Source organism: Gloeophyllum trabeum, assembly GCF_000344685.1.
Source record: "Gloeophyllum trabeum ATCC 11539 unplaced genomic scaffold GLOTRscaffold_00007, whole genome shotgun sequence".
NCBI lineage: Eukaryota > Fungi > Basidiomycota > Agaricomycetes > Gloeophyllales > Gloeophyllaceae > Gloeophyllum > Gloeophyllum trabeum.
Window position 1 is genome coordinate 806,712 of NW_006920416.1, and position 26,280 is coordinate 832,991.

Consider the following 26,280-nt stretch of genomic DNA (forward strand, 5'->3'; position numbering starts at 1 on the left):
TGCATGTGCTGTGTAGTCTGTTGTAGACTCGATCTCGTAGCTCATCAAGGTAGATAGCAGGCTCTCCCTCAATAACTGATCGCACGAAGTTCAATCCTGCATGTCCAGAGTGCGCGGCCGGCCTCGAGGTCTAGCATTCGGGTTGATGACTGTGCCGTATTCCGTGTAGAGTCGGAGAACTTCGAAGACTGTGCTTATGCTGCATCCCGCAAGCTCAGAAATCACTCAGAGTGTCTTGTTTTGCTCATGGCGCCAGACAATGATACGTTCACGTAGTTGTCGAGTGAGGTGAACCATGGTACCAGCCAGTCGATACTTCAAGTTCGAGACGTCGATGAATGCTATCTGACAGTCACGCAGTCACAAGAAGCCATCTCGCATTACTGCATATGGGTATATTTGGCTCGAACAAACAATGCTCACGGAAACCCGATTTTCGGTTTCATATGCAAACGACTGTATTACAGTGGGAGTCGGCAACGCCTGCCAAATTCGAACTCCGCCGCGCGCGTCACGCTTCAGCCACACGAGCGAAATGCTGGTTACAGCTTGTGGTGCACTTTTCGGGACGAGGAGACATTCTAAAATAGCGAACAAATCTTTGGATATTCTTTGACGTTATATAGAATCCATCCTTCCAGTTCGATTTTTGATACACTGCCTTGTAAGTGCTATAAGACCAAGTTCAGAGGGCTGAGGTGATAGGTTAACCAGGAGAGGGACACAAATCGAGAATTTAAACTGGAAGGATGGAGTCATACACATTTAAAAGAATATATTCCGATTTTTATTCTAATTAAAGTGTGATCCTGAGCGAGAAAAGTGCACCACACGCAACACACACCAGATAGCCATAGTCGGCATTTGCCGAGACGCGTCCATTGACGCGTTTTCGACGCGTTTTGATAGAACACGTCCCTTCTGGAAGCACCGGCAAATGGAGATCAAGGCAGGGATAGCTAAGGACAAGAGGCTGGTCCCCATCAAGTCAAAAGTAACCAAGAAGGCGGACAAGATTAATGCTCTAATCAAAACATTTAAGAGGTATTCGAAGGCTATCCTTTTAATTTTATGGCAGCTTCCACAGATAATACAGACCCAGGGTATGAGGACTCAGGGGAAGAAGAATACTAATTCATGATTACCATATTGCGCTTTTTAGCTGTTTAATAATTCTCTTTACTGCATATATGACATCAATACTACTGTAGATATTATAACAGCTGTATAAAGTATCAAAGTATCTCTTTATCGTGCAGGAATAGATCATTCAGTCCGAGGCTGGCAGAGGAGAACGGCCTATGGCGCGAAATGATGGGCGTGTGACAATCACGGTCACACGGACATTTGGCTGGCAGGCGTTGCCGACTCTCACTTTTATGCAAAGCACTGTACATAATGTCTCTCCTCTGAGTTTAACTTTAAGCTGACCCACAAACGAAGTCTCACAGAAAATGGTAGTCTCGTACTTCTGGTGCCATCTAACAAGTATTCGCTGCTCGTCGAAGAATGCGCATGGGCACGTGGAATCCTTCCCGGATCGTCGCGCTCCCGTTGATGCCGCGACGAACTCTGGGAAGTGCGGTACGGCAGGCGTCAAACATGGTACTTCACAGATTACTGGTTAGCGCGCAGGTTCGCGAGCGGGTACTTGCAAAGTGCTCGGTGGCGAATATCAGGTGGGTTTATACTGTCCATCTCCCAACGCGCCTTCCTAGCTTTCGTAGCGACGATGAATACTTCTTGTATCGATTATACATCTATGGACGAGGGATCTGCGCCCTACGGGCTGCATCGATGCTCTCGAGTGACATAGTCTCGCGAGGAGACTGAATCTTCTCTCTGAACCCCACTTCCCTCAGCGACGAGTTCTGCCTTTCTCAGAATATCCGCCACTCACTGGGATCTATTAGGTGCAACTGCAGCGCCATTCCAAGCGACAAGGAGAACATGTTGGCCGCAAGCTGGTCGTCATCTTCCGTCACATATTAGGTCTTTGCGCATCGCAATCATAGTAAAACCCCACTTATGTGCGGCTGTTGGACGTGGCGGCTAAAGCCAGATTGACTCGAATACCAGTACCGAGCTGCACCGCGATCGAGGAACCTCGACCGTAACGCTCGCCACTCCGTCCTGTCTTCATCTTGTCAGTCGCTTATCTACCGCGTGCGTTGGGCTCGGAATACCATGGATCAGCTCCGCAGTTTTACAGTCTACGCAGGCCTTGTTTTTTGTTTGTTGCAGTTCACACTGCTAGAACGGTGCCAGCCCAGTTCAAAGGCCACCTCAGTGCTGCTTGCCTTATACACGTTTGCCATCTCAACTAATAGAGCGTTTCAGAACTCCACACCTGATCATGAGGACCACATCGTAAGTATTGCGCATTTGGACAATAGAATTTATCGGAGAATCATCTGCTTGAATTCAAGTTCAAATGCACATTGTCGACAAACATCAAAGACTCTCAGACCCTGATCATGAATGCCAATGGCAGAGCGCAGGTGGGAGCGGAAATGGGACAACTTCGGCAGGTGATCACGGAAAGACGAAGAAAGACGAAGAAAGACATTTGCCATTCGCGGACGAGCGCTTGCCACAATGAGGCTGTTCTCGGGCTGTTCTCTACCAGTGATCCGAAGGAATCGAGAGCGCTAATTATGCTCCATGTCGCGATGACGGTGGCGGTTGGTATACGACTACATAAGCGCGGACGGGACGAGCTAGCTGAGCTATGCTTTTGTGAACCATGGCTGCCCAAGGCGAGTATATGCGACAAAGTCGGCGCGTCGATACGGTCAACTCACGCATATATCGAGCAGTCTTCAGTCCGACCACCTCTCGACGCGAGACGGGTGTCGCATCCGCATCAGAGTCAGACTCATACGACAAGAGAGCGCTACGAGTTTCCTTCGAGGACGCACCTCAGTATTATGAAGGTCAGCATTACGAAGGAGAGCTGTATCCTCGTCAAGCGAACGAGCAACCTTCTCGCAAACGTACGTTATGCAGTATCATGACCCTTAGTGAACGCCCGAGTGAAGGCATATATAGGCACGCAGGAGGACCAGGACAAAGCAGATGAAGAAGCAAGGAAGAAAGCGATGAAAGACTTGGTTCAATCGTGGATGGACAGGCTGCAGTTGATCAGCGTGATCGTACGTCATTTACTGCCGGCTGTCGGTTTCATGCCAATCCCCACTCGTTCATGTCGTGCTCAGACAACCTTCTTCGCATCCGTGGAGTCTCAATTGCTAGGCAACACGACGCCCGACGATGGGCAAGGCACTCGTACGGACCAAGCCGCCAACGCGGGCTTGATGGGTGCCCTTGTCATGCACAGCTTCGCTGGTACGTCCAAGCTGCACATCAGGCCTTGCAGTCTCAGGTATGCGGACCTGATGCGCCTTTCCCAGCGATACTATCTTTCCTAGGCGCCTTCATCCTCGTGCGCTACAAAGTGAAAGAAGCCAAAAAAGAAGAGATCAAAGCTGAAGGCGGTGCACCAACCACGACAACTTTCTCTCCCGTCGATCTCGAAAAGGCCGACGAGTCCAACCCTAAAGTGCCGCAATCCCAGTCTCCAGCCCTTGCGCAGACGCCCCCGATTCCCGCAATATTCTCCAGGGATCCAAGGCTAGTGCAAGTGGGGCCCTTCTCGAGGCAACCGCCTATCAAGCTGCTCGCGCGCGTGCACTCGTTGTGCCTGTGGACGTCCGCGGTAGGGTTCATCCTCGCGCTCATGGGCATTCTGTGTTTCTCGTGGTCCCAGATGCCGCGGAGTGTCAGTATATTCGCGTCCGCGTGTCTGGGCATATGTGTGATCGGCAGCGTCTTTACTATCGGATGATTTGCCCTGACGTGGTTTGATTGAGATTAACGACCCATGACGACTCTTACGGTTCTGCTTATTGTATATTGCGCAATTGGACACTCCATGTATAGCTATCGTACCCTCGGATACATATACCCACCTAATCAGTGTTGGAAATAATATACATAGTACTTCCACGGTGCATTCTACATACCACAAGACATAAAACCCGACCGCATTCCTCCTTTCACTGTGCCAATGTCCTCCCTGCCGGCCTGTTGTGTACTTTCCGCTGCCTCGGAGGATCGAACCTATGAAATCCGAACTCTACAGACTGAATCCACGGGCAGTGGCACCAAATTTGTTCAAGCAGCCTGTCCTTTCCGCGCTCCTCGCACCGCCCACCGCATGTCAACACGAGACACTGCACCTGCACCTTCGGGCACCAAGGCAGCCAGGACCCCAAAGGATACTGAAATTGTACGTTTTAGTTAAAGGGAATGGACTGCGTGAGGGGGAATGGTAACATACGTGAGCCGAGACACCGAATGCAAGGTCGCGGTACAACTCAATCTTCAACGCACTGACACATTCGGCCGGAGCGTCGCCGACGCTAACAGCTTCTCTGAATCTCTGGTCGTTAATCGGCACGTCGCGAGCGGGCTCTTGCACCCTCGTCGCCCCGAACGACTGATCGAAATCCTTCAAATACAGTGACAGCTGCACAGGCCTGTCCACCTTTCGCGTAGCGAGGGTCTTCATACATGACGCAAGCCAGTGCATATCCGCCGCGCCCCGCTGGTTGTGCGACACGATGGTCAGCTCCTCCAGCTTTGGTAAGCCCATGTCGCCCAAAGGGAAGCGAGATATCCAAATTGCTTCTCCATGCAAGCGGCGCAGCTTGGTGAGCGCGTCCGGCGGCAGGGTGAATTTCTCCGGGTCCAGAGGATATGTATGGACAACAAGCCAAGTGAGAGATGGGTGCCGAGTGAGGAACTCCGCTAGATCTCCTGATTCAAGTGTGTCGATATCCAGCTCGAGGCGATCCAGATAGGGTAGTTGGAGATTGCAGAAAAACCGCCGCCATACCCTGGAAGATAGCCCATTGCAGCATATCTTCAGCCACCGCACCGGACTGGCGTTTAGAGACTCTATTGCCCAGTGGCGGAAGTATGACATGCCCAGGACCGGGAGGCTGATCTGAACCCTGTCGAGAGCGTTAAGGACGTAAAGTGGCTCGTCGGTTTTGAAGTAGAGAAGATCACGCGGAACGGATGCCTCGCCATCGCGCGGCTTCAGGCTGATGCGGCGGCAGCCCTTATTGACGAGGCCTCTCAGCAGAGCTATCAACGAACTGGCAGCACGCGTATCTAGATCGGCTGTGGCTCCGGGTTGGTCTTTGAAGGACATCCACCAAGTGACGCGTTCCACGAACAGCAGGCCCTTCGTTAGCTCGGCCAGTTGGTCCATCTTCCAGTAATCGGTGGGGCCAAAGGTAGTGTGGATCCACCCGAGAGCAAGGACCATCGGTGAATATTTGATGACATCGATAGCGCGGTATTCTTCGTCATAGTAGAAAGACAGCTGGAGTGGACTCTGGACATTTTGATGCGTAATTTGGCAGCATTCAAAGACGTGGCCAGATACTATCATATAGTACGGGAATGCTTCATTATGGAGCCTCTGGCAGACCACGGCGAGGCTCTGCAGTGTCTCGACGTCGCATAGTCTGATGATCGCAGCAAGGATTTCTTTGGACACGTCGAGCAGCCCAATGCGTTGTTGTATTGACTGAGTAGTCGCAGTCGCTACTTCATCCGTTTCTCGAAGCCTGGAAGATAGAGCGTGTCGTCATGCCACACACCACACCCGTCTCGTAAGGGGAAATCGTACCTCTTCACACGCCGTTCCACAAACTCTAGCTGCATCTCCGCGTCCATATCAACATCTAGGTCCATAGCTTAGACCAGTGATTGAACAAGGGGCGACCTTTGAGTACAATGGAGAGAGCCGTTGACGATGGAGTTGGTGGAAGCTACCCTGGGAATTACTCTCAACAGTGTGGCTCTTATACGCGTTCCATCGCGCTTGCCACAAGAAGCACGTGCCGGACATGGCCGGGAATCGTCTAACCTCATCAACCCGGCTTTCCAGCGCCTACGACTTATCCATGAGGTTTTCTGCGCAGACAATTCGCTCTTGCTCCTGCACAATATTACTCGGGTAAGGTGAGACAAAGAAAAAGTGAGAGTTTCTCGGGCATTCCCACTATCTGGCTCTGTGATATGTAACTTGGTTGGGCCAAAGCCCCCAAGATAGAGGATATCACGTACAATCAGTCGCCACTGCAACAAGCAGAACCCCTCACATGGGAAAGCCTGATAGAAGACGACAAAGCCAAATTTTGGATACCTTGGACTTGGAGGCAGGTATGTACCTGTGGATGTCAGTCTTGATCCAACTCCACTGGCAGAATTCACTATAACTACGTTCTTCGCATGCGACGGAACGAGGCACGCAAGTCGTCGTTTGAGGGAGTTGAGCTCCGCTCCGGGAGATTTACAGCTGAATTGTTCTCTCGTAAATGCTAGTGAAAGCGTCAACATTGGTAGGCATGACGACAGATATCGCTTCAAGTAGCAGAAAGAGAGTCTTTGCACTGGCCCCAGAACGAAGCATTGTGATTGGTTCAGAAGAAATTCCGGCGTCGTGTTGGAAAATATGTCACGTGAGGACCAACAATCATCGTGGCGCTTCAAGAGTTACAATCGACACAGCTTCAGGACTGTCATATCTCTTTCTCGTTTTTATATATCGGTGAGACGGACCGTTCCACCTTAGGGACGCACAGCTTCATTGATAGTCTGACTATTTATGCAGACCAAGTCGAGCTGGCCTCTTGTCGACTCCCATCTGTCCTGCGCCGCTCTTTACGTGGGACACCTGCCCTATGTCTGCCGATCTGCAGGCTTTGCCAAATCCGTTCGCTACTCTGTTGAATGGTATAGAGAACAATCCAAGAGCCATCCGAGATCTGTGCGACCATCATCGGGTCACACGCCAAGCAGCTTCAACAGCAGCTCTGCTGTCCTCAGACAACATCGTTGTTGACCCCATTCTCGTGAATGTTGTTAAAGAGGGGGAGTCATCCGACCCACGCAATTCCCTGGTGGTATGGACTCGGCCGTCGCAGGCCGTCAAACAACTCGTCCGAGATGTCCAGAGAGCACTCCGTGCCATTGAGCCCGCAATATGGCTCATGCCCGAAGCCGATCTGCATATGACGACTATGGAATGGTTCCACAGCGTAGACACTGAGACAGCTCACGGGATAACCGACAAGATACCCCTGGACGTTGTGCAATCTATTACCACCGGTCCCAAGACGCCCGTCCTACTCGATACCCCCGTCTTATCCTTCGACCAGCACGCCCTCGCGATCACGTTCCTACCGTCTTTGCAAACCCACGATGTATACACGTATCTTCACTACCGCCGTGACCTGGTTGACACAGCGGCGTCTGTGCACGATCCCGACCTTGCCATTAAGATGCGGTATGCAGCGCCTTCTGCGCACGTCACGATCGCGAGGTTCAAGGAGCCGCTTGCCCGAAACAATACCACGCGAAGTTGGGTAGAAGCACTAGAGAGGATAGACAGAGACATTGTACGCCCAAGGCAGGACTTGGTTTGGAAGATCGAGGGCCCTGCGATAATGCGCGCTGGTACGGTGTGGTATGGGGGAGGCTGGACGTTGAAGGGAAGCTTGAGGCAGAACTAGCGATGTCGATTGATATTTTATTTAAGGCTTCACGCCAAGGTGGACACATCCAGAGGAGAAGAAGTGAGTTGGATCCGGTTGTTCAGACGACATACATTATGAGAAGCAATTTACAGAGTTGGCGAAGTATGGATGATACTGGGAAGAACAAATGCTTGAATGACGACACTTCTAAAATGTATTCGTATGGGCGGACTTCACACGGTGAAACAAACCTTGCCGTCCAATCCAGGATAATCATCTACAATTCGTTCACCTATGTCATATAGACTATCCTCGGTATACCACTCTTCATAATCGTCGATGAGAAAGTTAACACTTTTCAAGGATGGAAAACACTGTAACGCTGCGACAGCCTTGGGATTCTCACATTAGTTCTTCAGCCATTCCCAAAAACGAACCAGGACCTACCTTCTCCTCGTTCAGCTTACTACAGCGTGTCTCTAACAATAGGCTACGCACATGCGCTAGGCCCTTGAAGGAAGGGTTGAGCGCCAACTCATTGCATGTGGCAATCCATCGTTCGAGAAAAAGATCCCTCGTAAACGTGGATCTCGAAAATCCGAGATGCATGTCATTTGGCGACGGACGTTTAGACAAGCGTCGTAGAATAGCCTCGAGGGTTCTGGGTGTGGCTGCTTCACACTGGACAATCTCCAAGCTTGTAAGCGACGGCAACGAGCTTCGGCCCTGAAGGAAGGCCAGTGCCAGCGACGGAGTGCAGGTTAAAGAACGAAGCCGTGGCAGAGCGCGACAATCTAGTATGGCAAAAGCTGGTTTTGGCTCCTGGGTTACCGACAGTTCCGTCAGACAATTGTGGCGCTTCAGGAAACGGGTCAGACACGGAGCTGGGAGGTTGCAGACCGACAGCTCCAGCTTCTGCAGATGCTTGAGGCGCAGGAATTCGAAGACGACTCCCCAGCTCCCCGCTTCCGTGGTCCAATCTTCAATGCGGAGGTACTGGAGGGGACTCAAGTTCATTGTCTGGACCGTCCAGCTCCGGAAGTCTCGGGCGAAGAGCAGGGGGATGGACAGGGTGAGCGACGTGAGGGTAGTCAGCGGTCGTAAAGCTTTAATGGCCGCCTCTAGTTTGGGCGCGGATGCATACAGCGTTTGCTCCGGTATCCAGCACTGCCGCTCCTCCAAGGACAGGGATTGGCAATGCGTGCTCTCCAGGGACTTTATGAGTGGTATAATCTGCCAAGATATGGCCCGCCCGAGGGGATCGGAGAGTGATACCCATTCATTCACGGACATACTGATCTTGACGGTCTGGATAGTTTGCGAGTATTTCATGCAACGGCAAATAGTGGATAACAAGTGGCTTTCTGTTCCCTTAATCTTGCAGTCGAAGAGGTCCAGCGTGGTGACAAGATATGTCCAGGCCAATGCGTCAAGTGCTCTCAATCGAGGGTAATCATGCATAACGATTTCTTTAGGAAGGTCGCGGCCGATCCTGTCCAGTACTGTGGCTCGAATCAAGAGAATGCGGAGGGCGTGCTCGTGGAGGAGACGGCATACTCCCATCAGCTGGGACAAGCCGTAGTCGCTGAGCATATGTAGTATGACAAGCGTAATCTCGTTCGGCAGGCCAAAACCGATTCGTTTGCGCGTCATTCTAAACGAAACGGGTAAGTTCTGGAAGACGTTCTGCAAAACTGTGGCGAAGAGTCACTATCTGCATGCGCAATATTTTCCAGACTTACTAGAACTGTGTGTCGAGCTGTTAGGAGAAAAGAAATAGAGATCTCAAGCAGGCGCGACGAGCGCTGGTTCAAGAGGATGTAGTGTGTTCGTGTGGTTGAAGCGGCAATTGGGCAGTAAATCAACATGACAAACGAGCCCAAACAACCGGGTGGCAAATGCCAAGTGGCCCACTCGTTGCCGCAACACGAGTTCAAGTTCCAGGCTGCACGAACTTATAGTGACTTACCAGCTTATGGTCTGCTACTTGCATGGTTATTCAATGGAGTAGTCTCTACGGCATCCGTGGATATCGGTGTCAATTTGTTCGGATTTTATCGTCGAAACAGGGTAGTCAGCCCTTTGGGATGATGTCCGCGACTATCTTCATGTTGATAGAGGTGCCTACAGGTTTCGAATGTGGGACAGTAAGTCCTAATCATCGGATGAGGACCGTACGAGACTGACCTTGATAAGTAGGACTCGTATGATAACGAGTCACTCGATTGAACAGCTCATGTCCTATCGATGCTTAGAACGCCACAAGAATATGCACATGGGGCAATAAATGATAGGAACGATGCATGGTAGGTATATCAGTTTATTATGCAATGGACAATGAGCTTCCCCTAGTCGAACCGGACATAAGAAGACGGTCTTGAGAAGGAAACTTCGCTCATACAGAGCGTAGTGTCCCCGCCATGACAGTACGGCAGTGGAAAACGCAAGAATCAAACACCTTCGACTATGCTGGGAGCTGAAGCTGATTGCCACGAAGATTGACGCCCGGTTGAGGCGAGCTTCCACGGTCTCGTATGGGGGCGGTGAGTCCAAGCATGTGCACAGTACGTTCAGCGTCCATTATGCGTCTGAAAATACCAACACGATTAGCAACTACTAGTAAAAGAATAAAAGCAGGAGCTTTGAGCCTTGACCTCTCACCTGCATTTCGTCCCCCTCAAGTCCTCCTTTGCGTCCACTGTCGGCCACTGCAGTTGTCCTCGTGGCTCTGGCGCGTTCCCTGCAGGGAAGGAAATTACCAAGTTAGTGCGCAAAGTCACGGGACTCGCGCAACATGAGTACCCTCGCAGTCATGCTGATGTCCGGTACGGTCCCCTTAGCCGAAGTATATAGCGGGGAGTCACTTCACCAGGGTCCCCTTCGCTGGCGCTCTCGTCTGAAGGGCCCATTCAAGGTCGGATATCGTCTAAAGGCCTGCTATGTCGACTGAGGCTCGCTCTCTGGTCGCCCTCGCTTGGACCGCGCCCCTAGCACGGAGTCATCCTGTCGCAGTACACCAATTGCAATTTTAGTACACGTGGGACGAGATCAGGTAGCGCCGTTCCATACCTGTCTTGGCTATACCATGCGGCGACATGCGATCCCTCCGGATCGATGGGGCCTAGGATTGGCCAACGGCACCGAGTCCCCCAATTCCAAGGCTAGCACTGGGAGAGCGGTCCACTGCTTCGGGTCCGGGTACGTGTGTCCAGCAGTTGCACCGAGGGCGACGAACACGTCCCCGACTATCACAGCTTCACGCTGGGAATCACCGGGAGATTGTAACCGTGGCGGAGAGTGAGGGAACGATCACTGAGGAAGGAGATACCGTATCCACAGGGAGCTAGACTCGAGAGGGGCTAGAAGTATGACAATTACAGCGCATTCATGGCGCGCAGCCCGGGAGATTTCCGCAGTGAGGCGGGGAACTCTGGCTGGGATTCGGTGATACGTCGTATCAGTTAGGTATGTAGCTTTCAGTTAGAGAACGCTACCTTGATTGACGTGCCTTCAGTTATGAGATGTAGTAGGATATGGAATGAATATAAACTGTTCGCCACTTGAGCGAACTTGGGAATGTCTAGTTGTGTGCCTGGGATGACTGCGTGCGAGGGAGCGGATTCAATTGAATCCCCGGAAAAATCATTCACAGCTGCGAGATGGTTCAGAGAAAGTACCATTGTTCTCTGACTTGTGTCAAACGTGGCACGGTCGCAGGCTCCTAGCATCGTGTAGGTCGCTGCAAGTGGCGTCGGCCAACTTGGTTCCTTCTTCAACTCGGATCTATCCATTGGCTAGGCTGTTTCGACAACCCACACTGCCGAATTTTGACATAACCCCTATTTCTGGGCGTATAAAAAGGGCTCGTCAGGCCGTATCTTTTCTTCCGACAACCAGTCTACTCACTCATCTATCCAACCAACTCTCTACCACCACCACCACCACCTCTCCTCAACGCAACAATGGCCTGCTCCTGCACCAACAACTGCTCGTACGTGCCAGACGTATGGCTGCCCGACGTCGCGCTCACCTCTTCATGTAGCTCCTGCTCGACCGGCTCCTGCAAGTGCCCCTCTGGCCAGTGCGTCTGCGGCCCCTGCGCCAACAAGGCCCACTCCTCGAGCGTACGTGCCGTCGTGCTACTCACATCCGAGCTCTATCTCACCATTTCCCTCTTTTATAGTGTTCTTGCAACGGTTCCGGTTCCGGCTGCAACTGCGCTACCAAGGGCAACTGCGCGTGCTAAGTGCCTCGTCGTGTGACCGTGTATCATGTACGAATATGACCGAGGGAGGCTTGTATCACTGGCATGTAGGACGTTGAGATCGACATTGGCAACGCCGTGCTTCTGGGAATGAATATATCATGTTTTGTAACAGCGATCGAACCTTCCTTGAGCATCTCGGAGAATGAGGGAGACCTTTCAACGTACGACACCTGATATGTTCGAGTAAAACACCTCCGCTATACGCCTCAGGTGCTCAACCTTCTGCTCCGTCCTACCGTGACGTGACAGTGATGGCAATGTGAAAGGGTTAGGGTCACACTTCGTCCGAGTAGCCGGCGGAGTGAGCGCGGAGATTCTGGAGATACTATCATTTCGGGGGAGTTAGTCAGGTATCCCTCCATTTATTTTGTATCTTCATGATACCTTGAGATATGGACATCGGTCTTCGCAGTCCGGTGCAGTGCCACCCTGTATGTACTCAGCAAGGCGGGATACTGGACGGATGGGCAGTCGGCAGCCTTCTGATGTATGGTCGACGGGACTGGCCAGGTCCAAAGACAACCGTAATTGGCAGTTGCCGGTCTTCGGTTGGTGATGCATCGACATTGACATCTGGGGCTATAGCTATGTAGTCATGGTCACGGTCATGGGTATCCCTGGGGCGCGTCACGGTCTCCCGCTCTATTCCCGCCATGACATCGGAGGGAGGAGTCTCAGTCTACATCGCGCGCCCGGGCAACGTCAGGCCTACGTCACCGTGGATCCCTAGGCCTCGCGAGGTCTGCAATATAAACCACTCACGCTGAGCAGGTCAGGTACATTATTGCCTGTTACTACCACCACCACTAAGCGAAAGAAACGAACTAAGCGAAAGGAACGGATATGGCTGGAGACTGCACCTGCGAAGCGCGCTGCGGGTGAGTTCCGCGCGTCCGCGATGCTGCACCCGCTCATGTGGCCCCAGCGCGTGCGGCCCCTCCGGCACGGGCTGCGCGTGCCCGAAGGGCAAGTGCGACTGCGCGCAGTGCGTGAATAAGGCGCACACGGCTGGGGTACGTTCCCCGTTTTCCCTTCCCCCTTCCCCCTTTCCCTTTCCCTTCCCCTCCCCCCCCCTGCCCCCTCACTCCCTCACTCCCTCGTTCGCGAGTGAAATCGGTGGTACTGACGTGCGTTGTGTCGAACAGTGCGAGTGCGGCGGCTCCGCGCAGGGGTGCAAATGCGCGAAGGAGAGCAAGGCGTGCGAGTGCTGAGCGCCGGGCGGGCGTTCGCCTTTGGCTCGGATCCGAATGGTGGTGGCGGGGGGCGGGGGGCGGGGGCGGGGGGGGGGGGTATGAACAGCTCGTGCAGTGGACGTGTTGTATGAATCGTATTGCGTTGCATGTATGGTGGATGCATGCGCGTCCTGTTCCCTCAGTTGTTCGTGGTATCAGAAGAAAGTTGAAGAGAGGTAACCATCGTGGGGTATTCATATCATACAACCGTGTATACATCCCAGAGAAAAGGTCCGCACACCGCACAAATGTCCACAATCCAAGGTCCTCATAACCCCCACACGACCACTCATTACACCAACCCAGCGAGCACCACGCCCGCACCCGCCAGCGCCATACCCGCGCCAGCCCCGCTCGGCCTCCCCGCACCACCCGTCTGCACACACACACACACACACACACACACACACACACACACACACACACACACACACACACACACACATCAGCACTCCGACCACGCCAACGCAGGGAGGACGTACCGAGGCCGAGGACAAATCGGCAGCGGTCAGCCCCGGGCAGCCCGCGCGCGTCCCGCAGGCGTCGTTGCCGTTGCGGTCGAGCGCGATGACTTGCGGGAGGGCAGCGTCTATCGGGTCTGGGGCCGGGGACGCAGACGCAGACACGGATACTGTATGGAGGGCGATGAGCCTAGGCGGGGTGGAGGAGGGAGGGGCAGGGGCGTACGCAGGAGGAGCAGGGGCGCGAGTAAGAGCGTGGGTTGCATAGTGCGCAGAACAAGTCAAAGAGGCTCAGGACTGCGGTCTCCCATCGCACCCTGCTTATATACTAGACGTCGACTCGACTTTGATCCGTATGGGGAAGACATTCTAGTCGTAGGCAAGCACGAGAGTGTCGAGTTGAGGGAGTACAACGCCGTCCAGGGGGTCACCGAGGTGGCTGTGCACGGTTATAATTGGCTCAAGGAGGTCCATTGGTCATTGAGTCCGCGTCCTGGTCAAGCATCTGAATCCTTGTACATATCGCGGGGAAGTGTCCTGCTGTCAACGCTGTGTTCCTTGTCCTTGTCTGACGCTCCCCACCCACACCCGTCGACGCGCGTCACCTCCCCGCGCGTCGCCCGCTTCTGAATTGTACTTCCTTTCCTGATCTCACCCGGGCCCACGAATGCTGGAGTGGACGGGGGCAGTGCAGGCCTGCTCGCGTGTAAGTATCAGTGCCGCGTCCCGCTCCGGGTTGCATGCATGGACGAATGCGAGCATGCATGGTCCATTTAAGACAGTTGCTCGTCTACTAAGTCTTATTTAGGAGGCGCAGTATCAAGCCTAGGTCCCTGCTGCGTGCCACGAACTATCCAAAATACACACTCGCGCGATCCAACCGCCTGACCATCCCGCGCGCACGCGATCCATCCCCGCTCTTGTATGCACGCAGTCGTCCCCGTCCGTCCAGGATCTCAATGTCAAAGTCGGACGCGGGCCCCTCTGTCTCGTCAACGCACGCCCGCTCGTCGATCGCCCCTTAGGCGCCTCTACCAATCGATCGCGCACTCACTTCCGTCTGCATGATGCACGCCCGACAAGGCCCGGCGCGCCTCCATCCCCGGGGATCGCGCCCCGTGTGCGCTGCGCACCGCGGCCGATCCAGCTCTGGGTATCGAGCGGGGTGCGCCGGGCGGTAACGCCCCGAGAGTATACTACAAGTATCCCCGCCACGCGTGCTGCGCGTCCCATCCTTTCAAGTTGCTCCACCCCCCGCGGACCACGGGACCGATCCCTTCCTCCGCGACCTGCCCGCGTATCCTATCCAAACTGCACACCCGTCTGGCGCTGGTGCACACGGCCCGCCCCGCCCGCGCCGGCCGCCATCGCACTGGGCGGTAACGCCACCGCGACCCCCCCCCCACCCCGCCCCTCCCGTCCCTTGTCGCGACCGGGACCGCGACCGGGAGTGCTTGAACGTTTCTGTGGATCCGGGCGCGGGTCCCTCGGCGTATACATATATCCCAGAGCGTCACCGGCACCGCTGGCGCTCGTGGATCCAGGTGGCCTCCGAGCCACCATCACCACAGCAACGCAATGCGAATTTCCCCGGCCCCTGCCCGCACGGGCACTGGTCTTTCGCGAGGATCGGATCGGCGCGGTGAACGGTGAACGGTGAACGGGAGCAGGCTCTCCGGTGTCCAAGTTGCCTTGTCCGGTACCAACACGCTCGCCGTCAGCGATCCATCAGACCCGTCGCGCTCTTCATCTGAGAGAACAAGGCCGCGATTCGCTCCTCGGCCATCCCTACTTGTGATGCGTCTTGGCCATTAATGTATACGTATACAATCGGCGCCGGTGTCCTCGTGCCCGCGCGCATTCCGAGCCGAATACATTTACATAACATACCATACCCTTTCTCACTGCGTACTCATCTCCCGTACTAGTCAGTGGTAGCAGCCCCGAAGCTGGTTTCTGCCTGGGGATCCCGGATAGTACGTATACTAGTAGTGGGAGCGCAGTACTCTATCAAAACCCGCGGGGACAAACACGCGTCACGCAAAGTAATTATTAATATAACAAGGCAGAACGCACGTCCTGATTCCATTAGAGATGCTAGCTGCTCATCTTCTCATACATTGCGGAGGGCATGCAAACTAGGCGACAATATACAACGGGGTAGAGCATAAAAAGCGTGCAAAACAGTACTGAGCGGGGCGGGGGGATGTCAAATGTCGGACAGGTGCGTCGTGAAAAGCAGACTATAAGTGATGTACGTGCTGATTACTTTTAAGTAACGACTCTAATAAGATGCATGCATGCGAGTGTGAGGTAGCGGGCGATGGGCGGGATTAAGGGAGCGCGGGCGGGCGGGCGGGCGGCAGCGAGGGACGGGTCGGACGAGGAGAGCGAAGAGACGGACCATGCTTAATCCTTCTTCTCCTCCTTGTTCTCGGTAGACTCTGACGACGACGAGGACTGCTCCTCGGCGTTGCGCTTCTCGTACACCTTCTGGAAGAGACCGAGCGACGCCTGCTGCGTCTCGCTGATCTTCTCCCGGATCTGCTCCGCGGTGACGGAGGCGTCGCCAGCCTGGCCCTTGACAGCGATCTCGCGCAGCTCCGTGACGAGCTTCTGCACCTTCTCCTTCTCGGCGGCGTCCAACTGGTCCTTGAACTCGTTCATCGCTAGATGATGACGTTAGTTCGTGTTGGAAGCAGCTAATCATACACAACACTTACCCTTCTCGGTATCAGAGCAGACAGAGTCAGCCTTGTTCGACTCCTCGATGAGGTCCTTGCGGGCCTTGTCCTGCTCAGCGTACCGCTCAGCGTCAGACACCATCCGCTCAATGTCCTTGTCGCTCAGACCAGACGAGCTGGCAATCGTCATCGACTGGTCCTTGTTCGTCGCCTTGTCCTTCGCGGTCACGTGGACAATACCGTCAGCGTCGATGTCGAAGGTGATCTCGATCTGGGGGACACCCTTGGGCGCGGGGGGGATGCCGACAAGGTTGAACGAGCCGAGCAGCTTGTTGTCCCGGACGAGCTCACGCTCACCCTGGTAGACCTTGACCTCGATCGCGGTCTGCCCGTCCGCGGCCGTCGAGAAGGTCTGCGACTTCTTCGTCGGGATGGTGGTGTTACGAGTGATCAGCTTCGTCATGATACCACCGAGCGTCTCGATACCGAGAGACAAGGGGGTGACATCGAGCAGGAGAATGTCGGTGACGTTACCGGCCAAGACACCACCCTGGATGGAGGCACCGATGGCGACAGCCTCGTCAGGGTTGACACCCTTGTTAGGCTCACGGCCGAAGACACTCTTGACGGTGTCGACGACGCGCGGCATGCGCGTCATACCACCAACCAAGATGACCTCGTTGATGTCGCTGGCCTTGACACCAGCGTCAGCAAGGGCCTTCTTGCACGGGTCGATCGTCCGCTGGACCAAGGGAGCGACAAGCGACTCGAACTGCGAGCGGAGAAGCTTGTGGTTGATGTGCTTGGGACCGGAGGCGTCAGCGGTGATGAACGGCAAGTTGATCTCCGTCTGCGACGTCGAAGACAGTTCAATCTTCGCCTTCTCCGCCGCCTCACGGATACGCTGGATGGCCATGCGGTCCTGGCTCAGGTCCGTGCCCGTCTCCTTCTTGAACTCGTTGAGGATATGATTGACGAGCACGGAGTCAAAGTCCTCACCACCCAAGTGGGTGTCACCGTTCGTCGACTTGACCTCGAACACGCCCTTCTGCATCTCCAGAATGGAGATATCGAAGGTACCACCTCCCAAGTCGTACACGGCGATGACCGACGAGTCGGTCTTGTCGAGACCGTAGGCGAGAGCAGCTGCCGTGGGCTCGTTGATCACACGGAGGACGTCGAGGCCAGCGATGGTACCGGCATCCTTCGTTGCCTGCCGTTGGGCGTCGTTGAAGTATGCCGGAACAGTGATCACAGCGTGGCTAAGACAGCATTAGATGCGGTAATGAAAGGAACAACGCAATCACTTACTTGACCTTCTTGTTCAGGAACTGTTCCGCAGTCTCCTTCATCTTCACGAGAACCATCGACGACAGTTGCTCGGGTGACTGGGATCACATCAGCCTTCACGCCCACATATATACCATCGGTGCAAGACTTACGTATGTCACCTTCTTCCCCCCATCTTCAACCTCGACTGCCGGGCGTCCGTCCGACTTGGGCACGACCTTGAACGGCCAGTGCTCCATATCCTTCTGCACCTCCGGGTCCTTGAACTGGCGACCGATGAGCCGCTTGAACGCGTACACGGTGTTCGCCGAGTTGACGATGGCCTGACGCTTCGCAGGGAGTCCGACAAGGCGCTCGCCGTGCTTCGTGAACGCGACGACGGACGGCGTCGTGCGTGCGCCTTCGGCGTTTTCGATCACGCGCGAGCTCTTGCCCTCCATGACGGATACACACGAGTTCGTGGTACCCAAGTCAATACCGATCACAGGGCCTGGTAGCGCGAGCCGACTTTAGCCTCTGAGGAACTTCCATTGAGCTTTTCACGCGAACTCACCCTGCACCTTCGTGTTCATGTTCCGCGCAATCATGGACCGCGGAATGCCCTACACATCACAGTTAATAATCGCACTAACGCGCCTGCATCCATACTCACAGCATAGTTCCCGCCGCGGGGAACAAACGCGCGCACAGAACGCAAAGCAGAGAACATGACGAGTGGTGGGATGGAGGTGAAGGAAAGGAGGAAGATGAGAGTCGCTCCGGACTTTGCGTGTACAGAAATTTGAAGGCAAGCGTAATGCGTGGGACTTCCCTGTGCCGAGTTCCGGAATATTCCAGCTGCCAGCAAAGCCGGTCATTTCCGACCACGGAGCGGGTATAAGGTTGCCGCGGAGCCGCTGCGCGGTGGGCAGGAGATGACTGAGCCACAATTTACAAAGTCCCATTCAAGGACGGCGCGTGCACTCTGCTCCGACTGATTCATGAAAAATTGTATAGGATGATGTGGTGTTACAGATACAGTAGCATACAAGAGATAAATACCCAATAAAGATACTCCGGGAGACAAGGAAACCGAATCATGGTCACTGATAGAGAAGAGAAGAGAATAGTCATGTTCATGGCACCCAGAAGTCCCTGCGCGGTAAGGTTGTCGAACGACCGATGGGAGAAGCCTGCGCGGATCGCCCGCCTTGCTCCGAAGGCGTGCTTGACCTCGTACGGGAGACTGCAGAGCCGACAGCAACTGCAGGTCTCGCCACTATTGACGAAGGAGGTCTTGCAGATGCGGCATTCAAGACGTCGTGCTGCCGAGAAGGACCAGCACGAGAGGCGCGGCCGATAGTTGACGGACCGAAGCGAGAACTGCAGGCGGAAGTATCGTGTCGGCAGTGAGGCTTGAAACAGGGTGTTCCCGACGCTTGAGAGGAGCTCGCCACAGAGCGCCCAAAGGCCGAGCGCTTTGCGAACGTCAGAGGAGCGGTAGGAGGTAATTCTTGACGAGATAAATCTGGAGACATTGAATTTGGCCTAGTGAGCCCGGCCTTCCGCGAAGATAGTACAGGGACAGCCGACGGCCGAGGGCTACCACGGTTCATAATGTGTTTGGGCTTGACTGTGTTGGTGATATCCATCAACGGCGTGGCAGGTATGCTTGGACTGGCCCAGGGAAGCTTAAGAGTCGAAACGGAGTCTTCCAAGTCGTCAGGAAGCGCTTCACCAATATCGAGGTCCCGCGAGTCCCTAAGGGGCCGACGTTTGGTCGAGGAAGGAAGAGACGACTTAAAGGGTTCACCAGAGCCGTTCGGCCTTCTACGGCTTCCGATGAGGGAACCTGAACCAGCGCGAACATCCATTGATGGCTTGCGTCGGCCAGACCCAGTTGGAATACCAGAGAGAACCGGTGAGGTAGGCGTAGCGCACCCAGAACTGAACATGCCGGTAGATGTAGAGAGGCCAGATTTGACGAATCGGGTGGACACGGGTAGAGGAGGCGGCACCTGCCTCTTCGCAGGAGTACGTTTCATCGAGGCAGCAGCAGCGACAGATGATTCTATAGATCTAGAAGTCAAGCTAGAAGTAGAAGAGGACATTCTTGAATGCTGTCGGAGCTTGCCAGTGCCAAAAGATATGGGCGGACTTGACGGAGCAACTAGTCGAGACACAGAGGGTGTGCTTAAATCCTGTCGGTGCTTGCCATTGCTAGAGGACACGGGCGGACTTGTCGGAACGACCGTTCGAGACACAGAGAGGGTCTTGGTATCCCATCGGACCTTGCCATTGCCAAAGGATACAGACGGACTTGATGGAGGTACCAACCGAGACACAGGAGGTCGCGGCGCCCGGGAATTGACGGCCTTGCGCGTGGAATCAGAACTGCCGGAAGTCGAAGATTGCTCGCCAGCTCTTACATAGGACATCGGCGATGGCGAGTCTGATTGTGAGATGCTCGCCTGCTTTCGAGCCCGAGCAGCGGTAGAGCCAGCCGGCGGAGAACCGATACTCGCCTTCCTGCGACCACGAGCAGTCGGCAGAGAAGAGACAGCTGGCGAACCGCTGCCGCCAGATGGTAAGAGACTAGAACGTCTTGCACTTGAAATTGACGCTCGGCTGCCCTTCAACTTATTGACATTTGGAGTGGGCAACCTCGACACCGCACGAGACTCTAAAGCATTTAGAACAACCACTTTCGAAGTGGGAGGAGACACCGGAGCCCCAACATACCTACCATACCCCGGAGAAAGATCACCCATACACCCAGCAACAACAAACTCACCCGTCATCGTCGCAGCGTCCACTGGAGTGTCCTGATCCACTTGGCCACAAAGGACAGCTTCTCCCTCAGCCAGAGGGGAGGACAGGCTGCGAGCGACGACGAGCTCACCGTTGGCTGGGGCGGGCATCCCTCGATCCAGAGCACTGGTCTGCAGCAAAGGTTCGGTTAGCTTTGGTAGGAGTAGATATATGCGCGCATATAGTACTCACAAGCACGTCAGAGACTCCTGACAGGGGAACATGTCCCTCCTTCTCGACAACGAGGCTGTTAGACTCGGGCTACAAAGGAAGAAAGCAAGATCGTCAGCGCCACAAACCTCTCCGACAGACATCACATACCTTCTCATCCAGTGCAGCATCCTTCTCGCGCATAACGTCCTCGCTCTCCTTCCCATCCACAGGCTTGACCGCAACGTCCTCAGACGACTCCTTCATCACCCAGACCTTCCTCCTGTTCCGTCGCTCCTCGGCGCCCTCGTCGTCTTCCGACCGTTCATCCTGCTTGGCATCGGTATCTTCGCCATCCTCGTTCATGCCACTGCCCTCGCCCTTCTCGACCGCGAGCATCGCCTTGCCCGGCGCCTCCTTCATCACCCACATCCTCCGCCGGTGCCGCTTCAGCTCCCGCTCCTCCTCCTCCGAGTCCCACTCGTCCTTATCCTCCTGCGATTGTTCATCCCCGTCGTCCTCGTCGACTTGCTCGCATGATCCGACTTGTCCAGCGTCCGCGGCCGGAACAGCGACAAGCTCCTGGGAAGCCTCGATAACCAGACCATCCTCGGCCACAGGTTCGATACGCGCCGTAGTGTTGTCCTCCACCGTCTCGACAGTTGCATCAGTAATCACAGCGCGCACCGTATTCCCCTCATCCACCGTAGCCATTGCCGTGATAGTAACCGACGACCGCTGCCTCGCATGCCCCCCTCGCTCCAACCTCAGCGTAACGCTCGCTCGATCCCCCATCTTCTTCACCTTCACCGCTGGGACCTCAAATCCGTGATCCTTGCACACCGCCCGCAACGCGCAGCGCATCGCAGCAGGACTCAACGTCACTCGCTCCGGCTCGGGCGCTTCCGTGAGCAGGCGTCTTGTCTCCAGCGGGTAGTGCTGCCTCCCTACCCGGCGCCGGCGCATGGTCGCGGGGTGCTCGCCGTTCAGGAGCTGGCGGATCACGTGGTCCAGCTGGTAGCGAGGATGAGCTCGAGGAGAGGAGACAGGAGAGAGAAGGGGATACGTACCGGGAGAAGAGGGCCGAAGACTTTAGTGATGTCTTCTTCGAGCTCGGCATCGAGGGTGGTGGTGGTGGTGGTGATAGAGACGTTGGTAGGGGTGTTGCTCAAGCTCAACTCCTTAGTTGGGGGCGCCCACTCCATGTCTCTGGTCCTAGCCAGCCATTCGTCCACCATCGCCACAGTAAGGATCCCATTTGCCTCGGCTTGCAGTGCAGGGGCCTCCTCCTTCGGTGTCAGTACGACGCTATTGGGAGTAGCGGTGAAGATAGGAAGCTGATCCTCCACCACGGTAGTGTTGTTACTCGCGTTCATCACCGCTTCAGGCGGCGTCCAGTCTTTGGTCGCCTCTAGCCATTCCTCCACCATGGCAACAGTGAGGACTCCCTTCCCCTCCACTTGCTCCGCAGGCGCAGGATCGCTCACTGTAGATAAGTTGAGCACGATTCTGAGCGAGGAAAGAAAATGTCTAACCCTGAATAGTATGTTCGACAACCGTCCGGTCGGCATCCTCGACGCCATCGTAAACATCATCAGAAGGGGCATTCAAACCTGCCTCGCCCATAGCATGCTCAGCCCCACCTCCCGACTTGTCGTGAGGTTCTTCGATAGTGATGTTGAAGGGAACCATCGGTCGATAGTGTGTGGACGTGTCGTCGTCCGGAATCCATGCTCCTGGAATAAAATTCTTCGTAACAGTATCACCGTCAGCGATGTCTATTTCTTCGAAAATATCGTCATCGCCGCAGTGGGCGTCAGTGTATGCGGTATGGATCGTGATGGGGCCTTCATCGAGTGTCTTCCATACGCCTTCCTGGTGTCCCCTACATTCATCGACAATATCCTTCTCAACGTGAGGGTTGTCCTGATCCTCGTAAAAAGCACCGGGGACGGCCATCTTCTCCTCGTAAAAAGCACCGGGGACGGCCATCTTCTCCTCGACCTGTGCATCAGAAACGCGCTCGACCTCGGTCGTGACAGAAACAACAGGACGCGGGAGCTCAAGCTGAGCCCGCTCCTTGGCTTTCTTGTCGTAATAACGCAGCGCGACGATAGTGCCTGCTGCAAGACCGGCGACGCCCATGGAGATCCCGACGCCGACGACGATCTTGAGCGCGGGGACCTTGAAGACTGCCAGCGACGACGCCGACGCGGCGGGAACCGCGACTGGAGCCATGGACAGGCAAGAACGTGTGGGCTTCGCGAGTGTTGGTATGTCGCAAAGGGTTGGATGCGCGGGGTGGTCGTGGTTCAAGTTGAAGAGGGATGTGAAGGTCGGACAGGGAGACTTATACGCTGCCCTCCCTTCACATTCTCAACTGACACTCACCTTTTTTGGTATGTTCAGAACGACGCGTCCAGCGATCGGCGGAGGTTGTCGATCGCTGGACGCGTCGCCCTTCACGCTCCTCATTTGAGAGTGCGCTACTTACCAAGTGCAATGTCCAGCTGGCTGCGATCGGTGCCCTAAACATTCATAATAAAGAGTATGAGTGGTGCCTTGCAAGAATGCCCTGAATCCTGCGACAAGTCCACTACCAATTATCGATGTCTCCAGAGCAATGCCGCGCCGGGCTGGAGAGCAGGACGTCTCATACTTTTGCTGAGTTTACTGACCGCTGTTTCTTGAAGCGGGATATTCCACTACCGAACAGTCGATATCGTCGATGGTCAGTCATTGTAGGCTTAGGACGATGAGGGTCCTAGAGGAGGGACTACTGTGTCAATGCAGGACTTCATCATGTTCATGAAGTTTGGAAGAAGTGTTATCATCGGTATGTTTCCCACGCCCATACGGTGCATATCCTCGTGTAAGGTGGCACGCTCAAGCATGTCCCCTGAGAGCGTTCGTCAGAGCTGCGACTCAAACTACTATATATCCAGCACCGGCGGCATAAAACAAGAGTACAGGCCATCAGCATCCAAATCACATCTAGCGATACATATATCCAGAATATCGGCCCTGGCAGGACCAAAGCAAACGACCCGGCCTACACATTGACAGCGGTCTCCCCCCGCATCGCCCTATCCCAATAATGAAAGTCAATTGGGGAAAACACCATCGTGCTCCTCCACGCCCGATAATACATCATGCGCAGCTCATGGGGAACCCGCTCGCTGCCAGTGGCAAGCTGCCACATCGGCGCCCTGCACCCGACGCCCTTCCAGACCGCCTCTTGCAGCTTCCGCTTATCTTCGTTCGATACCCAGTGGTCTACAAGATCGAGGTTCCTGAAAGGCCTAGGTTGAATAGCCCACAGCGGCACGGTACGCGCCCCCTCCCAGTCGATGACGGCCTTGATCCTCCCTGGGTCGTAAGGGTCCACCAGGATGTTGTCCAAGGTAAATTCAGGATGTTCCAAAGCGATCCCGCAGAGCTCCTGCATGCCACTCGGGATTAAGATCGAAGTCCCTTTGATCCTTGCCAAGTTGATGTCGACGTTTGCCTTTTGGAAGGGATCCAGTTCTAGTCCAGAGTCGAAAGACATTCGGCGCATCGCCAGAGACTCCAGCCAGGCCAAGTAGTTCCTATAAGGTCCACAAGAAGCAGGATCCGGTGCGGCCAAATCGTGTACGTTTCTTGAAGGTGTGAACGTCATCGGCCCAACCACGCATAGACCTTGCTCGTCCTCCTGCAGGCTACCGATCGCAGGGAAACGCAGCGATACTAGTTCGGCCAGGACCGCGATGATTCCAGCAACAACGCTGGCCCGCTCATCAGCAGTCATCTGCACCCAACATTCGTCCAGGGGGACACCTTGTACCTTGAAGCGCTCAGTGCAGACAGCAAACAAGGAACGAAAGAGCAGGATGGACGTACGTATTCCATGACCATCCACTCCCCGCCCACACCCCCGTCCGCGTCCGCGTCGTACACGAACACTTCCGGTACGGGCACCCGCGTGCACTTCAGCACATGCTTCATCGTTGCAATCTGCTACGCTTCAGGGACCAGCGACAAATGTAGCAGGTAAAGGGAACACTGACCTCAGATTGCATCTTCGTCGCGGGCGTCACGCCCGACCCCAACTTCCTCGATACGGGGCAGTGGACGCGCACGAGGCGGACCACGCCGCTCCTCAGGATGACCAGGTACGTCTAGATATACGGAAAAAGAAAGAACGATTGTCGTGTATGTAAACATCCATTCCCTTTCACCTCCTTTGGGATGAAAGAACATACCTTATGATGCCGTCCTGTAGAAGTGACAATGTCCGGGTTCTGTCAGCGGGGTCCCGCGTGTCCGTATAATAGACCAGATCACCTTGTACATATTCCTTTATATCCTCCACCCACTCCCCGAGGCGCTTCCCTACCCTCCATGCAAGCACCTCCGCGTTGATTTTGCCTTCTGCAGCCTGGGGCATGATTGTATGATGTTAGTATTTGTGTTTGCAAACGCAGGTGATGTGCAAGCCGTCCGCGTAAAGCAGGTGGCTAGGCTATGGAGAAATATCGGTCGCGTCGCGCGCGACGCGTCTTGTACTCTAATTAGAGCCACGTGACTGGATGGTATGCCTCACGCCGGCAAGCCGAAGCGTGAATGCAAAGCGCGTCCCAGAGGTAAGGGCTCTCGGGAACGCTTAGAGCAGCATAACCATGTTGCGAAGCGAGGGCAAAAAAGATTGTGATTTCCAGTATACTGTACGACGTCAGGACACATTGAGGGCGCAGGACAACGACTAGGCAACTCACATTAGTAGTTCGTACATCTGTGACAGGTCTCTGTTCAGACCATGTGCGCTGGTATTGGAAGCTCCACATGTGTGATGAAAATCGCGCATAAGAAGCCAAGCGTGCTCACCCGCATCCCGCATCCCTCAGATCTTAGCCCTTCCACCGCCGGCACCCGCTCTTATCCAGCGCCTTCTTAATAGGCGACTCCCTCCGGTTCGGCGCAAGCGCCAAGCACGTAGGCACGTTCTCCGGCTGCTCGACCCAAAGGTGGTGCGGCACTGGCGGCGTCGACGAGCTCAGTAGTGTCGCGAGCTTGGTCAGTGAGTCTTCGTTAGCCGTCTGGTAAAGATATGTGAGCGAGAATTGTGCGGAGAGTGTTGGAGGGAGCGCGCACTTGCAAGACCGCCTAGAGAAACAGGATACGCGGGTTACCTTTGTTCTTTCAATGAAAGTAACGGTTCTGTGAGATACCTTTCGCATCTCTTTGAGATTTTCGAGATACTCCACTGTCTCAGGCCTGTCCCGCGTCTCATGCAGCACCTGTTTCCATAAGTTATCGTACACCATCATCAGCCCGCTCTGCATGCCGTCCTTGGACGCTCACGAACGGCAGCCGTTGCGTGCGCTACTTGCGCCATCAATGGACCAAATCCCCACCCTTCCGCCTACATATATAGCACTTCTCAGCTCCTCTCTATTCAGTACAGAGACGGAGGGCGCACGCACATCAAGCAAGTCCCGTCTGACCACTATCTGCATGACCTGCGGCGGTGGGGATTCGGATGCGGCGGTTCCTGGATTTTCTGCGCTCGGCCGTTCCGTTGCGCTAGACATAGCAGGTGAATGTGTCAAAGGTCGGGTCAGCTGTCTCCGCGTATGAATTCCGAAGCCAGAGCCCACCAACTTGAAGAGCATTAGAGCGTATTTGCAACGGCCCAAAGACCACTTTCCTTCAGCAAAGTGGGGCCTCTGATCCCAAAAGTCTTGGCGGGCTGCCGAGGAATGCCGGCTCCTGGAATGACGCAACGCGCACGTGTGCATCCGGGCTCCGGCCGGCCTTCCTCATTGAGTGCACCCGTGCCGGCGCAGGCTTTTCTACCTCGACATCCAG

At 54.9% G+C, this 26,280-nt stretch overlaps 12 protein-coding genes across 12 annotated transcripts; 4 read left to right on the plus strand and 8 right to left on the minus strand.

The window, feature by feature from the left end:
- Positions 1–2,746: 2,746 nt before the first annotated feature.
- GLOTRDRAFT_93690 (uncharacterized protein) lies at positions 2,747–3,847 on the plus strand (the record flags this gene model as incomplete). The annotated part of the gene is made up of 4 exons (XM_007868133.1): positions 2,747–2,996; positions 3,052–3,155; positions 3,219–3,348; positions 3,414–3,847. The coding sequence occupies 4 exons, from the start codon at positions 2,747–2,749 to the stop codon at positions 3,845–3,847; spliced, it is 918 nt and encodes a 305-aa protein (XP_007866324.1).
- A 329-nt stretch (positions 3,848–4,176) lies between these two features.
- GLOTRDRAFT_129456 (uncharacterized protein) lies at positions 4,177–5,769 on the minus strand (the record flags this gene model as incomplete). Its single annotated transcript, XM_007868134.1, has 3 exons — positions 4,177–4,283; positions 4,339–5,642; positions 5,705–5,769. 3 exons carry the CDS (start codon positions 5,767–5,769, stop codon positions 4,177–4,179), a joined length of 1,476 nt encoding a protein of 491 aa, XP_007866325.1.
- An 815-nt stretch (positions 5,770–6,584) lies between these two features.
- Positions 6,585–7,923, plus strand: GLOTRDRAFT_76447 (uncharacterized protein). Its single transcript, XM_007868135.1, has 2 exons — positions 6,585–6,628; positions 6,692–7,923. The coding sequence occupies exon 2, from the start codon at positions 6,762–6,764 to the stop codon at positions 7,590–7,592; it is 831 nt and encodes a 276-aa protein (XP_007866326.1). The 5' UTR covers positions 6,585–6,628; positions 6,692–6,761; the 3' UTR covers positions 7,593–7,923.
- A 427-nt stretch (positions 7,924–8,350) lies between these two features.
- GLOTRDRAFT_129458 (uncharacterized protein) lies at positions 8,351–8,849 on the minus strand (the record flags this gene model as incomplete). The annotated part of the gene is made up of 2 exons (XM_007868136.1): positions 8,351–8,378; positions 8,437–8,849. The coding sequence occupies 2 exons, from the start codon at positions 8,847–8,849 to the stop codon at positions 8,351–8,353; spliced, it is 441 nt and encodes a 146-aa protein (XP_007866327.1).
- Positions 8,850–10,020: 1,171 nt separating this feature from the next.
- GLOTRDRAFT_93693 (uncharacterized protein) lies at positions 10,021–11,347 on the minus strand (the record flags this gene model as incomplete). Its single annotated transcript, XM_007868137.1, has 5 exons — positions 10,021–10,144; positions 10,218–10,296; positions 10,626–10,677; positions 10,698–10,817; positions 11,051–11,347. 5 exons carry the CDS (start codon positions 11,345–11,347, stop codon positions 10,021–10,023), a joined length of 672 nt encoding a protein of 223 aa, XP_007866328.1.
- Positions 11,348–11,485: 138 nt separating this feature from the next.
- On the plus strand, positions 11,486–11,937 carry GLOTRDRAFT_111144 (uncharacterized protein; the record flags this gene model as incomplete). The annotated part of the gene is made up of 3 exons (XM_007868138.1): positions 11,486–11,547; positions 11,599–11,680; positions 11,740–11,937. Coding segments are annotated over 3 exons (223 nt in total), but the record flags the coding sequence as incomplete, so codon positions are not given.
- Positions 11,938–12,666: 729 nt separating this feature from the next.
- Positions 12,667–13,077, plus strand: GLOTRDRAFT_76448 (uncharacterized protein; the record flags this gene model as incomplete). Its single annotated transcript, XM_007868139.1, has 3 exons — positions 12,667–12,701; positions 12,749–12,836; positions 12,969–13,077. The coding sequence occupies 3 exons, from the start codon at positions 12,667–12,669 to the stop codon at positions 13,032–13,034; spliced, it is 189 nt and encodes a 62-aa protein (XP_007866330.1). The 3' UTR covers positions 13,035–13,077.
- Positions 13,078–13,116: 39 nt separating this feature from the next.
- Positions 13,117–13,782, minus strand: GLOTRDRAFT_138806 (uncharacterized protein; the record flags this gene model as incomplete). Its single annotated transcript, XM_007868140.1, has 3 exons — positions 13,117–13,431; positions 13,538–13,686; positions 13,743–13,782. 3 exons carry the CDS (start codon positions 13,780–13,782, stop codon positions 13,348–13,350), a joined length of 273 nt encoding a protein of 90 aa, XP_007866331.1. The 3' UTR covers positions 13,117–13,347.
- A 1,817-nt stretch (positions 13,783–15,599) lies between these two features.
- GLOTRDRAFT_61036 (heat shock protein 70) lies at positions 15,600–18,245 on the minus strand. The gene is made up of 6 exons (XM_007868141.1): positions 18,143–18,245; positions 18,044–18,092; positions 17,643–17,980; positions 17,512–17,588; positions 16,240–17,462; positions 15,600–16,185 (listed from the first exon to the last, which is right to left on the minus strand). Exons 1-6 carry the CDS (start codon positions 18,197–18,199, stop codon positions 15,926–15,928), a joined length of 2,004 nt encoding a protein of 667 aa, XP_007866332.1. The 5' UTR covers positions 18,200–18,245; the 3' UTR covers positions 15,600–15,925.
- A 360-nt stretch (positions 18,246–18,605) lies between these two features.
- GLOTRDRAFT_129462 (uncharacterized protein) lies at positions 18,606–22,668 on the minus strand (the record flags this gene model as incomplete). Its single annotated transcript, XM_007868142.1, has 5 exons — positions 18,606–20,411; positions 20,473–20,541; positions 20,602–21,444; positions 21,501–21,916; positions 21,966–22,668. 5 exons carry the CDS (start codon positions 22,666–22,668, stop codon positions 18,606–18,608), a joined length of 3,837 nt encoding a protein of 1,278 aa, XP_007866333.1.
- An 814-nt stretch (positions 22,669–23,482) lies between these two features.
- Positions 23,483–24,859, minus strand: GLOTRDRAFT_129463 (uncharacterized protein; the record flags this gene model as incomplete). Its single annotated transcript, XM_007868143.1, has 5 exons — positions 23,483–24,256; positions 24,313–24,426; positions 24,480–24,590; positions 24,675–24,688; positions 24,757–24,859. The coding sequence occupies 5 exons, from the start codon at positions 24,857–24,859 to the stop codon at positions 23,483–23,485; spliced, it is 1,116 nt and encodes a 371-aa protein (XP_007866334.1).
- A 244-nt stretch (positions 24,860–25,103) lies between these two features.
- GLOTRDRAFT_138808 (peptidyl-tRNA hydrolase II) lies at positions 25,104–26,003 on the minus strand (the record flags this gene model as incomplete). Its single annotated transcript, XM_007868144.1, has 7 exons — positions 25,104–25,134; positions 25,188–25,235; positions 25,297–25,508; positions 25,564–25,575; positions 25,641–25,709; positions 25,778–25,834; positions 25,896–26,003. The coding sequence occupies 5 exons, from the start codon at positions 26,001–26,003 to the stop codon at positions 25,320–25,322; spliced, it is 435 nt and encodes a 144-aa protein (XP_007866335.1). The 3' UTR covers positions 25,104–25,134; positions 25,188–25,235; positions 25,297–25,319.
- Between the last annotated feature and the right edge of the window lie 277 nt (positions 26,004–26,280).